The sequence below is a fragment of the Diplotaxodon limnothrissa genome, linkage group LG16 (assembly GCF_057381915.1).
Source record: "Diplotaxodon limnothrissa isolate DT_005_m linkage group LG16, D_limnothrissa_male_GT1.1, whole genome shotgun sequence".
Classification (NCBI taxonomy): domain Eukaryota; kingdom Metazoa; phylum Chordata; class Actinopteri; order Cichliformes; family Cichlidae; genus Diplotaxodon; species Diplotaxodon limnothrissa.
Genome location: NC_140611.1, coordinates 16,429,262 through 16,443,283, shown reverse-complemented (window position 1 = coordinate 16,443,283; position 14,022 = coordinate 16,429,262). Strand labels below are relative to the sequence as shown.

At 37.5% G+C, this 14,022-nt stretch overlaps 1 protein-coding gene across 4 annotated transcripts in view; it reads right to left on the bottom strand.

The window, feature by feature from the left end:
- Positions 1–14,022, bottom strand: part of nalcn (sodium leak channel, non-selective) — a 65,800-nt gene that overhangs the window by 48,156 nt on the left and 3,622 nt on the right. The window contains exons 1-10 of one of the 4 annotated variants that reach the window (XM_085373891.1): positions 12,075–12,116; positions 11,221–11,361; positions 10,937–11,119; positions 8,805–8,828; positions 8,516–8,599; positions 8,253–8,392; positions 8,031–8,156; positions 6,298–6,449; positions 4,777–4,919; positions 4,407–4,511 (exon numbers count right to left, since the gene is read on the bottom strand). In XM_085373891.1, the coding sequence (XP_085230017.1) occupies positions 4,407–4,511; positions 4,777–4,919; positions 6,298–6,449; positions 8,031–8,156; positions 8,253–8,392; positions 8,516–8,599; positions 8,805–8,828; positions 10,937–11,119; positions 11,221–11,361; positions 12,075–12,116 (1,140 nt within the window). Of the gene's footprint in view, positions 1–4,406; positions 4,512–4,776; positions 4,920–6,297; positions 6,450–8,030; positions 8,157–8,252; positions 8,393–8,515; positions 8,600–8,804; positions 8,829–10,936; positions 11,120–11,220; positions 11,362–12,074; positions 12,117–14,022 lie in introns of those variants that run through there. The other 3 variants (XM_085373892.1, XM_085373890.1, XM_085373893.1) reach the window with 3 other exon arrangements.

The following is a 14,022-nucleotide window of genomic DNA, read 5'->3' as shown; positions in this document are numbered from 1 at the left end:
GCACAAGGACAGCATGTAAGTGGAAGAACGAACACACACACACACATAAAATCTCCATACCATTCAAAACACTGGACACAACAGACATTTCAACCTCTAGGCTACATCTTCATAAGACATCTGTGGCCAGAAAAAAGCTGAAGGCATACACACAGAACCAACCCACACATGCAGTGTGATAGCTACTAAATACAGTATGCAGGCCTAAGGACCTAACACCGGAAATAAAAACAAGCAAATATCAGAGCAGAGACTTTCAAATACACAAGACAGCTGGTTCACTCATTAATAACAGTTCTACCAAATCTTGAATATAACAAATTAGACATATGAGAAATATCAACAAAGAGTTAACTTGATATTAAGAATCAACCAAAAGTGTTTATTTCAGTTAGCTGCCAAACATTACAATAACTCATATACAGCAAACATACTGTGATTGCCATGTATCAGTATCACAGCAAGATCAAGTGTTTATAGCCACTCAGGCAGATGCTAATCCCAGTTTCAAATAATTAATTTTATAGAAAATCTAAATTAATAACACACAAACCATAATTTCACTGAAAATTAATTTGCTGCCTAGGCTGGAGAAAACTATGTGATCCTAAAGCAAACATACAGAGAAAAATGAGAGTTGGCGGAATGTAGCATAACAAATCTCGTAGTCAGGCTACAGGAAACATTTAAAGGCCTGGCAGACTTGGACATTATTATTAATTGTGTTAAATTACTATATGGCAGCAATGTTGTTAATTTTATGGGCATTTATGCATTAGCTGCGACATGCCATGAAGTAAAATTTGGCCTGGTGGTGGGGAAACTTTAGGTGATCATGTAGGAACAACAAATAACAGAGTCAAAAGTTGACTAAATTCCGTATTCACCCTCTGGTGACCAAAATGCTTATATGAAATACACATTTTGGTCTGGTCCAAAGCAGAGCACTGACCAACACAATGCCAACAATGTACTAACATGCAGCTAGAATTAAATTAAAAAACAAAACTGACTAATCTGAAAACAGGAGAACACTGCTTTTGAACTCTACACGCCAGATGTGACTTAATCTGGAATATTAATGATTTATTTAGCAAATGAGCTGGTATAGTGTTTTTGGCCTGACTGTCCTTGAAATCATTCCATGCAGTAGGTGGTGGATTAAATCCTTTTGTATCATGAATTTTCTCTGAAGTGATGTGAGGAGCATAAAACACAAACGTGTGGACTGATCTGCAGCTGCTGGCTTCTCACACATAAAACATTTTTAACATGCCTGCATCATTTGTCATCCTGTTCTGTGATTACATACCCACCATCCCACCTGCTGCACACTGTTTCAGCTTTGATATCTACTACATCATTTTAAAATCACATAGACTGATGTCAAATCCATAGCATGCCATTAGCTTTGTTTTGTTTTTATATCAGCAAAAACCATGCTGATATCAACATTGATATCAAAAATTGAAAGTTGATATTATTCTACTAAAGACAAACCAAGATAAAGTTACACTATATTTCAGCTTAAAGTTCAGCACTTCATAACTGCTCATCAGAATATAGAATTTAAAGTCTGATCTTGTCAAACAAAGGCTGATTTATCCTTTTTTTCCATTTTTAATCAACACAGTTAAGCTTTCCATCCTAATCTCTAATAAAAGCTGCAATAATCGGGAGACAATATAACAAAGACAAGAAATAGGGAGTATAGAATGGGTAGTATCTCCCAGGGCCACCTTATACCAACCTTGCTCTCTCCAGGGAACCTTAAGACTGGATCATATTCTTTTCATCATCTGTGACTGACAGTTAAGTGTTACACCACAGCTAATTAGTTTTCCCCCCTCTAAGATAAAGACTGGGGCATGACGATGTGATTATGATTAATTTTGATAATGGCAAGAAAGGCTAATTGTTTTCAAGGTCACAGGAGTATGCCAGTGGCACTAGCCTGTTTTCCATTCATGAGTGAAGTAGCAGAGGTTTTACTTTCATGACATTACAAGAAGAATCGTTTTCAGGACTCAGTGGAAAAAACGTCTGCAGTTCAACGCTTGTCAGGTTGACATCATTCGGATTATTCATTTCAAATGTTTAAACTCTAAACCAAACACTGGCTTCATAGCTTTACCATCAACACAATTGCCAAATGCAAATTTGCACATGGATTCATAACATATTTGTTATATATTGTTGTACTGTATTCATTAGAGGTTGGCTACACACAATCCACAATAAGAAACCATTTATAGAATGAGCCTCAAATTATATTTTGTCAAATAAATCACTTTTATATGTTCCTCAGTAGCTCTTGGGGCATTAACATCTGTGAATATTCCTGATAATTTCTCTCTCTCTTGTTTATGCCTATATAGTTTCAAAACTATTTGCAAATAGTGAAAGGAAAACTCCAGAAGCAAATATCAGACCAAAGAAACTCTTAAGTTCAGTCTTGCAATTTGCTTTCACATATCTAAGTTGTTTTTTAAAAAGTATTATTTAATTGTTGCTAAAGGACATTTGTTTTTTGTTATTCCTCTATTTAGCCTCTGGAGCTGTCAATTCCTTAGTGCTCCATAATGAATACATTAAATACAATACAAAGTAATGTATACAACTTTAGTTATTTTGCTATATAACATTATTTCTGTGGGTTATTGCATAGCAGTGGTGTTGTGATAAGAAGAAATGAGAGAAATTAATCAAAATCTATTATAGACGAACCCCCAAACTATATATATTTTTAAAGAGTTTAAAATATAATGTGGACAAACTGCAGACTCATAATACCTGAGAACCTAGCAGATCAACATTAGAATTATCAAAGGTTATGAAAAGCTTACATGCTGAAGTCTTTTTGAAGCTCCATCAGACAAAACTTAGTATTTTCAAGACTGTTTCCTGTATAACTAAAAGATCATGTTTATACTCAAAATGAAATTGGAGCTGCTCCCGAGAGCTTTCAGCTAAACATCATCTCAAGGGAAAATCTGCAGAGCAGGACAGACAAACTGTACCAATGGAGATGGCTGGAACATGTCTGTCGCATGCCACACAACTCGCCTCGTGCCAGCAGTGCGCTGGATACACCTGGTGGCAAACAAACCACGGTTGATCTAAAGACGCCTGGCACAGAAACGTCAAGAAAGCACTGTAAAGCAAAGGACTGACACCCTAAGGAGCTCCCTGACGTGCTGCAGACAAATTCAGGCAGAGATCCCTCGCTTCAAGTAGCAGATAGCACACAGACAGGATGCGTGAGATAGACACTGCAAAACAAAGCTGAACAAGGTAGTTAAGAAGATCCCCTTTCCAGCCATGCTGTTCAGCTTTTATGTTAAATCCCAAGGGTACAATCCTTTAGTATGCTCTGGAAAGGGACACCCAAGACATGCTGATGAGATTCCCAAACTCTCTTCCATTCATGTCAATACAGGAGAAATCTTCTTCCAAACTCTTTTCAAAAGTCTAGCTGCCTTTTTTGAGTTTTCGTGAGTGTGACCCCAGATATTCATGGCATAAAACAATTTCTTTTTTGGGACCTTGGTTTTGTTGGAATAACAGATCTACTCACACCAATCACTCTTGTCAGACTGGTATGATGCAGTATAAGGGCCTTGGAAAGAGCACACACACAACAACAGCCATATTTTTTTTAATGTACGTATGTTGAATCACCATAACCATGACATTTGCTAGAAACAGCTGATGTGACCATTAGTGACTTCATTGAATACTGTGATCTGCGCATATCTCAAAAATGTTAAGTTGCAAGCTATACTCTATAAAGAGTAGAGAGGTAACAGATTTGCAACAGCATTTAGTGTTTAGCTGTACCATTGGATTTTTTCCCTGATAAAACAAACACAATCTGTGAAAATGCATAATCTTGGATGAGCCAAACGCCCACCGAGAACCTGCCCGACTTGATGCCACCAATTCGGACACAGCTTTCACTATGTCCCCTGAATGATTCAGTAAAGGCCCAACAAAAGCAAGAAACATTTCACACAGTCAACAACCAAGTTCATAGAGTAAACCTTTCCTGCTACTGAGAGCCAACTTGTCACATGGCCACATAAATGTCTTGTCTTTTTTTTAAATATTATTTTTATCTGAATATTTTTTACATATGAGCCTACATACACTAAGGTCTATTAAGGAGTCATTTCTTTCGATTTCTGAAGGCATTTATGGATCACAATACACTGTGGAAAATCTATATAGTGTCAAAATGTGTTTGTGTTCTAGTCATCTGAATTTGATGCACTTGATTACCAACGTGTACAGGTTTTAAAAAGATCAATTGTAGGCACCAATTCAACCAAGTCAAAATGTATGAGACATACAATTTGTCAGTTTTATGGCTCTATTCTTTTAGCTTGGTTCTGTAGCAGTTGTACCTGTGTTGTAGCAGTAGAGGTGGTACTGCTCCTTGACCCCCACATCTGCTGAAACTGGACTCGAATCTCAGCAAATGTCTCAATGATGACTGCAATGAAGACATTCTGTAAAAAGAAAAAAAAAAAGAGGACAACGATAGAGTAAGAGCGCTCAGGCTATTCAAAGTCAATGACCAAGTGCAAGCCCATTGCTTGATTTCCTTTCGCTGTCGTGACATTAATTCTCTCATTAGCCAGAGGACATTCTACTAAAAAGGGTAAATCATCATGTTTGTAGGTGAACTATTAGGTTATGTCAATTAACCTTTCGGTGTTCAACAATCTCCAGAAATTATCATGAAAAGTGCAGCAGAGAGAGCCAAGCTCTAACCTTGACAAGCCACGCCAAGAAGAAAATCAGAGTTATAAAGTAGAAGTAGGAGCGCCAGCGAGGGAAACTGTCAATGGCTCTGTACATGAGGAACACCCAGCCTTCCTGCGACGCAGCTTCATACACAGTGAAGATACTCGTGCCTGAGCAAAAACACACAAGAGTCAGAAAGAAGCAGTCAGATGAGAAGCTGATTTCTGAAGAAACAAACGTCAGCATCTGTCTTTCGCTTAACATGTCGATGTCTGTGAACCGCACACCAATTATTATGTTTCCCCCGAAGACTAAGCCATTTAAAAAGATAACAGTTTGAGTTTCTCTTTTTACCTATAATGAGTGTTTACTCTGACAGCTCACAGAGTCCTCATAGTTCTCTTTGTTATAATGACAAGACGGGAAATTCTGTTTGCCAGACTCAAACCCAATCAACTCATCTTTGATGCCTCTAATTAACATAAATTATGTCAGCAGGCCAAGGAAAAATTTAATCTTTGCTGTTTTTCTGATTAACATGCTCTTTGCAAAGGAACTGTCTGTTCTTTTAAGTCTTAGCCAAAGATGATTTTATGGAGAAACACTATTTCAAGTTATTGTAGTGTTTGAAAAAGTAGAGTGAACATTCTCTTTTTTTTATTTTTCTGAGGTATATAATATTCTTCTCTGCACAAATTAATCAGTGTTAGATTGGAAACAAGTAGCTGACAACTGTCATCAAAGGTTGAGTTCCCCAGTTAAACTATTACCATTCAAACATACAAGGTGTATCAAAAAGAATCATCCGATTTTAAAGGGCTTTAATTACCCAGCCATTACGTGCGTTTCTCATGGAAAACTTAATATTCAGCCATGCATTTCAAAAATTATTGCAAGATTTTATGTGCATTGCCTTAAAAAAATATAGCCTTTTGAAATTGGATGATTCTTCTTAAAACACTCTGTATATTTCCTCTTGGTGAGAGTCAAGACTTTGTCATGTGACTAACTTGTTCCTAACAAACAACTGAATAACATTTTGAATTGCTGAAATGAAATTTCAGCAAAATGGACTAGTGTACAGCATCATTTTTTTCATTTTATTTTTGGATTCAGCCGATCTGTAGGTTTATAACTTTCATTTCCACCAAACTATGTCTCATCCTTTCGTCCCTAGCAGATTACCCAGGCCCTATCTGATAACTAGCATGATTTTTGTTTTTACCTGGAGGGCTGATGTGTTTTCAAAGTGTATTTTTTAAATATTTTTTGAGCTATGTAGAATAGACAAAACAAGGTCATCTTTTCCACAGGTCTTGATCAAATATATGGAAGCCTTGAAGGTGAAATTTTCTAGTTAAATGTTTAGTAACATGTGCTGAAGTTACTCAGTATAGAATTATAATTTTCATTACAGTGTGTATTTTTTGGCCTCCGTAAGAAATTTAAGTTGTAAAATTGTATATATTGTTTAAACAAATAAAAATACACGATAATAAATATTTCTTTATCTGTGTACGTTTGAAGGAATCATTGTGTAGCGCATACCTAGTTCATTGAATCCACTATAACCGAGCTCCTGTCGGCTCAGACCCAGTTCTTTCAGGTCCATACATTTGAAGCCATAAGGACACTGGTAGCCTTCTCCATCAGGGGAGCAATGGGTGTCTGGGATGGTCAAGTTGTTCAATGACACATTGCTTACCAATAAAACAAATACAAAAAAAAAATTACTAGCTCATATCAAAAATGGCAGTGCTTGCAAAAAAGAAAAATGCCTAATAAAAAAGAAAAACAAAGGTTAATGTGTGAATACAATTCCTCTCTTTGTCTTATTGCCACAGGTGTTACCAGGAACAGCTTGATTGGGCTAATGAAAATTAATGCTTTCAAATTGTCTGCACAGACATTCATCCAAATTGTTTATTAGAGGTAGAGAATCAGAGGGAATAATTTATTGCACTATCACAAAGGGCGATCAGAGGCATAGTGGTGAATCCCAATAAAGCTCATTATACCGAGCTGAATAATATCAATGTGTCTTATCTATGATATTCCCTTTCTTGATGACAGAGGAGCGATAAATGAAGCCTGAAAGAAGAGAGAAAATGTCCAGTGAAAAGCAAAAATATTACATTTTGTGAGTGTTATAAGAAATTATTTATGACTGGTTTTCGGCATCTGTAAATTGATAACACAAAAACATAATGATACCCCTTATTAAAGCATGCTTAAGGTCCTAAAATGCTAGTTTCATCAAACAATTCAAAGTATCTAATAAACTTAGATTTATCACAATGTGTAGTGATGAATACATGTTATGTTATTTCAAAATAAAATGCATAATTTGTTAGAACCTTTTTTTTGTACTTTAGACTACTCATCAAACCTGGAAACAGTTGTACAGTTGTATATAAAACAGTTATAAAACCTCTACAGAAACAAAAAAGTAACACATATTCAAGTGTTATATCTCATTCAACATCATGATTCATGTCAGGAAGTTCAACAGTGCTGAGGTCATTTGTAGGAAACCTAACATCCATAAAAGGGGACTTTATTCTATTCATATAGTCAAAACCCTTTAATGTCCATATCAGAGAATGCCCCCTGCCATTGTTCCCACAGTTTTCATCAAATCCCATGTGTGTGAAAAGCTAGAGAGCTTGACTTTGTGCCAAGGGCATATGGCAAACAGAGATTAGACACTTCTGCCCACGTGTGACATTTTTCTAAAATTCCCCATTAGATACCCCAATATATATATATATGTATTGGATTTGGAGAAAAAGGAGCTCAGTAGTAAACAAATTAAATGCCCAACTGCCACACCACTTTTGGACTTATATAATACAGATGAATGACAAAGCTATACATGAATATCACAATGCCCTCTTACTAATGGCTAATATATTCTGTGTCCCTGGGGTGCTTAGGAACACATCAGGGAGGAAATGGAGAAGCATAATGCAAAGGCTGGACAATGCAGGAAAATTTTATTATTATAATTACCATTAACTCTGGCTGCAACCTGGGGGTTTAACCATTCCAGTCACTACCAAAACTTTTGTCTCCAAAAGCATTATTCTAATTAAAAGTTTTCTCCTTTGACACTTTGCACTCAGTGTTTATATGATCTTTAACAAAGACACTTAGCGTAGGTATCTTCTAATTTCTGGAGAAACGATAGTTTAGTCCAAAAAAAGTAAAAAAGTTTATATCGGACTTGATAATCCAAAAAAAGCATCCAATGTTACATTTATTTAATCATTCGTTCTTACCCGATTGTATCATTAGTAACGCAGTGATAGTTGAACGTTCCAAACATTTGAACCCCCAGAATTCCGTAGAGCAGGAGAAAAAACAGTAGGAATATTGACACACTCCAAATCTGTTCCCCGGATCGCCTGCAATGCAAAATAGTACAGAAAGAGATATCTATGAGATATATTTCACATGTACAAAGACCATATGTAATGGAAACGCTTACGACAGTATTTTACTTCAGAATGTTAGTGATGCGGGAGCGAGGAAGCTCAAAGCGAAAGTAGATCCTGAAGGCCCTTATCATGATAAGCGCGCGGGGGATTCTCAGCATTCCCCATGGAGACATCTGATCTACAAGCTCTGCTATTTCAAAGACCTAAAACAACAATAAATTGATTATTAATAATTTTAATACATACTAATGCATGGCATTATGACAAGCTGCACAAGCACCTGCAGAAAAGTGCAATATATTCAAAAACAAAAAGTTGCAAGACACCTGCAGAACCAGGGACACCCAGATGAAAAATACCATGAATCCATCAAACATACACCAGCGGTCCTTCACATAGGAGTTATCCCCCTGTACGGAGACAGAAACAAAGGAGCAACAGTTAAAAGACCAAAGCCTTAAAAAGCAGGAAATACTAACATAAGTTAATAAATGAGACAAATATAACCAGCATCATTCTTCAAGGCCATATTTTCTTTGAATATATTACATTACAATTACATTCTAGGTTGTTTCATGGATAATCTTTATGGAAAAATTCAAGCATTCCCCTCACCTTGGGAAAGTCTGCTGCAGAAAGCTTTTATTGTGATAGAAAATGTTTGTGTGAGTTCAAAGTAATGGCAATATTCAAGAAATACAGAACGTGAAAATATTGTCCCCATTTTGACAAACTAACCACAAATTTCAAACCTATTTTCAATCATTAAGCCCCTGAGGTGTGAACAAACTGAAATGCCAAGGGGGGCCAGCTAAATGGGTATACTTAATTACCGCTTCCAGACAGAGAGGGAGAGTCTGTTAGGAGCTCTTAGGGGTCTTGCACAGGAAGAAAGACTGCAAATACTAGGGTGTGTTCGGAAACACTTTACAGATAAGGACCATCTTTGATTAAACACACTGCTGACAAGAACAAAAGCATGCAATTACTTTACCACACTAAGAAGATCATGTACTTTGGGCAGTAATTTTCCACAGCTAGCTTAAAACTACATATCCACAGTACCATACTTTAAAACAGAAATTACTTAAGCCTAAGATGTCATATCTGCATCATTTATAAAAGTTTATTTCAGATCAGATAGGAAAATTGGAAAACACCATCCTGATTTCAAGACAAAGAATGGAATTCGGCTATCAATAATAACTAAAAGAAACACTACAAGTAAGAAGCAGAAATGTTTCTGTTCTGCTTGAAGTGCACATTTACGTCCAGAGCTAAAACATTTAAATAAAGATAAAGAAGTATCTGATTTTGCAGAAGAATCCCAAATGTAAGACTGTTAGTATTTTATGTAATTCTGGTAACAATATATGATTAGTCAGGTCAGTCAGATTTCTTTCGGTTCAGTGGCTGACTGACCTTTTTGTCGTCAACTTTCTGTTGTAATATATTTTTTATTGCTTGCATAAGGGAACATTTCTGCTAAAGCTGCTGAATCTGGTCTTCTGTGGAAAACAACTTCTTTGGTACCCCTGTAACTGGACTAGCAACAGAGTCTGCCTCTATTGTCTTCAGAAATATAAAGTTTGATGGTGCTGGAGCACAACCAAAACTATTGAAAGAGCATACAATGAGCTTCATCTCACTGCCTTTGAAATGAAGATGGGAACCAGATCTGCAACCGCTCACAGTCAGTGAGTGACTTTCGTGCATCGAGACGGTGATAAAATACCAGTAAGGAGTCAGTCTGCTATCAGTTGTGACTGAATGGGCTCAAGCATGCAAATCAACAAATACTCCAAATCTGTTGCTGTCTGTTGCAAATCTGTTGCCATCTACACAGAAATTCACATATACTTACATTTAGAGTCCATAAGGACCTCTTAGATTTGAAACAGAAATTCAAACATTCCTCCACAAATAGTGACTTAGTTGCTGCAGGATGGCAATTTAACTGCAAAAACTTTATTTATTTTTTTTTACAGAAATATAACCAGAAAACAGCCAGTGGGCAACCAGATGAGTTGAGCCCCATACTGCAAAGAGACATGCTGACTCAGAATGATTGCAATGTGCTGGCAATATGTCTAATTTCAAAATTAGACAGCAATTGTTTACAAACCTTCACCAATCTGACTGAGAATGATTTAGGTCAGCGACTATTTGAAGACAGGTAGCCTCCCACATAAGAGGCCTCCCACCTCGCAACCGAAAGTGGTCACCCAGGGGGGTTGAAGGTGTTGCATGCTCAGCCTCTGCGAGACCAGTTGCTCACTGCAGCTACTCACAATCTGTTACCCAAAAGAATTCAGTGCAGTCACTGAGCAACCACTAGTCACAAGGAGGTCATCTTCATATTTTAGCTATAGTGTGACTGTATAACCATAATGTACATGGGACAGAAAGAGGGGCTAATCACATGTTATTATACCACATAACTTTCAACCACAGTTCACTGCAAACCTTCAAAAATATCACGATCACAGAGAAACAGATTGACAGATTTGAAAAATGTACAAATAAAGTCTCATTTGTTGTCACTCCAATCACTTGCATCAAAGTTGTGAATAGTTTTTAAAAAAAATAAAGAAATATTATTAGTCATAATTTATTTGGCAGTAACGGTCTGAGATTAAAAAAACAAACAAACAACACCTGCCATTTTTCTGGGGTTGCTAGTCATTTACTGCTACTGCTCACAGAATTTCACTGACACTCTCTCGTGGCCATGATGCAGCAGCTACCTTAATGATTCCTCTGATGTGCATCTTGGCGATCATCTCAGCAGTGTAGAGAAACATGAGCAGTGTGTCCAGCGTGAATGTCACATATTGCAGCGGAGGGTAATGCTCGAACGTCTTTGGGGTGTTCATGCACACAGAGATGACACTGATGATGGCACAGGCTCGCAGCAGAGAGTGCACCCACTGATGGAAGGAAACAACAAAGGAAATAATTCCAAAAATGAGCCTTAATATCTTTCTGTATTCTTAATGTTGTCCTTAGCCAGACACACGCGTACACTCACTGGTTTATTTATCCAGAAAATGTCAGCACTGTCCGCGAGGGTCTCATCTGGCCCAAAGTCAGTCATGGGCTGGGCCTCGACCCGTGAGCTCTGTTTCCTCTTCAGCATGCTGGGGCTTGCTGTGCTATACAAAGAGTGGATCTGACACAGGGAGGGAGGCAGACCACACAATGACCAAAGATAAACAAGGAACAGGGGAATACTCTGGCTGCATCCAAGTCTGGGCAGTGGCACTACAACTTTTTCAAAACTTTAATCATATCATTATAATATAAAAATTTATTTAAGACATACTTAAAAAAGTGCAGGTGCAAGGCACTTGGCCTGCCAACAATCACTATACCTCTTAAAAATGTACATAGTTAACCAATGCAGAAATCTAGTGTATTAAATAGTAGTAAATGAGACGTGTATCAGGAGTGGCTTCTGGGTGTTTTTACATGTAGCATCAAAATTTCCTGCAATGTCTAGTCCGAAGAGTAAACTTCCCTGACTTGAATTGCCAGAGCAGATTTTTGGTGATTAAAACTGAATGCGTTGCATTGTTGAATGGCCACCGTGATACACAACGCAGCACACATGGAACACAGAACAAGTGTATTACGTTGGAACAGCTCCAGTAACTTACCATTTGAAAAGATCACGCATGATCTTCCCTGTATCGAACACCAAAGTGCCAGTAAAATATGCTGTACATTGTCCGGGGGTGTGACCAAGTGTTACCTGTGCATGTCAGCATTTGTTTGTATCTTTGTGCGAATGTATGTATGCAGAAAAAATAAAACTTTACAGGCCATTTTAACCTAAGAACACAAGAAAAAATGACACTCTGAATGGAGACAAAGCGCACATACCAAAGGGAAAAGTAAAGCTGAAATTGCTCCAGCACTGCACATAACATGCGATCAGGCATACCCTGTAAATAACACACAACAGTTAGTCAACATTATGGCTTATATGGTATACAGTACACTACCCACATCTACAGTACGCTCATAAAGACAGGAATGCCCACCACGTCTGACATCAAGGCATATATGCGACACACTCTGTGAGTGAGTGAGGTGTTGTGGAAAAAGAAGATGGGGTGGAAGAGGACCACGGGGACTCACTGTGAGGCTCCTCATTGGTGCGTTCATCCCCAGGTCACAGAGGGGTGGAGAAACCAACCAGAGAGACAGACTAGAGATGCAAAAAGGAGATTGTCCTAAAGGCCTTGAGGTCCTGCGGCAGCAATCAGTGAACGGTAGCAATCATAAGAGCAGTAAAAAGGGATAAGAAAACATTTTTATGTCATATTCGGCACATATTTTAAAAACACAATGTCAATTTTAGAGTAAGTCAGTTAAGCTGACTGAACAGAGATGAAAAGAAAAAGCATGTCTTGCACTTGTGTGTGTGTGTGTGCGCGCACACACATATGTGTGCATGTAAAACAGCTAACAGCATATGCAAATGCAACAACAGCTGCTGCCCCAATGACTTGATTACATTACATTTTGACTTGACCTTTGCTGGCTGACATATGATGCAAAAAATATGTAAACATACTTTGATGATTAAATAAAAATTGTAAAAAATCTCCTCTTTGAAACAGAACTCTAAGTTAGGATTGGAACGAAGGCAGAACAATGTAACGGTATCACATCCTTGTTTCCTTTTTATGCCCCCACCAAGAAAAGAAACTGTCCATCCATGCTACAAACCCCATGTAGTTAGAAGCAATTTCCCAGTGTAATTGCTACACTTAACATATGCAGATGGAGACGTGAGGAAGAGTGAAAACAAAATTACAGGGTCTAAGTGCTATTATGTGGGAGTATAGGTGGCATAGACTGCAATTACTTTCCCATTTGGAGAAAGGACATGTTCCTCACAGGAAAAAATGTGATCTCTGGGCACATTAATTGTAACTGTGAGTATTTGTTTGAGTATGCAAACTTTCTTTGTTGAACTTCTATTTTTGAGTGCATTTTGAGAGCAGCATCTTCTTTCAAGACACAAGAAATACTTTTGTAGATGTGGGCATGCAGGTCATTTGTTCAATTCTTTATCTCTTAACCATAACCTACAATGATACTCAGGTATTCATAGCTGCTCTAGCACAAATCCCCTGTATGGTTGCTTATGAAAAAGTTTTTTTTAAGTTAGTGCCACTTTTCATATAGTGTCTTTGATTTTTCTGAAAATCGACAGTGCCCCTTATAATCCCGTGTGCCTTATGTATGAATTCTGGTTGTGTTTACTGACCTCGAAATGATTTTATGTGGTACACGGCGCTGGAAAATGTTTTAGTACGACTTTGCTAAGCTACGAACCTGCTCCGCTTGATGGGCATTACGGCTATCGTAGGCAGGAGCCTCGTGGAGTGATACGTACTGTGCTTCCACATAATATTACCGTATTGTGTGTGTATAACCTCTTTTTAAGTTTTGTGGATATTATACATGGTTACGCTGAGGATATGTCAGCCAATTTCCACTGGGAATGCCTTTTGGTTAAACTGTCAGCAAGGAATTTGCATTTGCACTGTTAAATCTTTATATAAATTTAATGCATATAAAAAACAGCTGCTTGTTTAAGTGAAAATACGTTGATTTTTTTTTTTTTTTTGGCACGAATAAAGTTGTGGAGTTGTAAAGTATTTTGTCTAGTGTCAATTATATCGTCAGTTATATCGTTATCGCAAATTTTCAAATGTATATCGTGATAAATATTTTTGGTCATATCGCCCTGCTCTAATCCAGACATGATTGAAGTACAGACTTTCAGCTTTAATTCAAGATGTTTAGCAAAATAAAT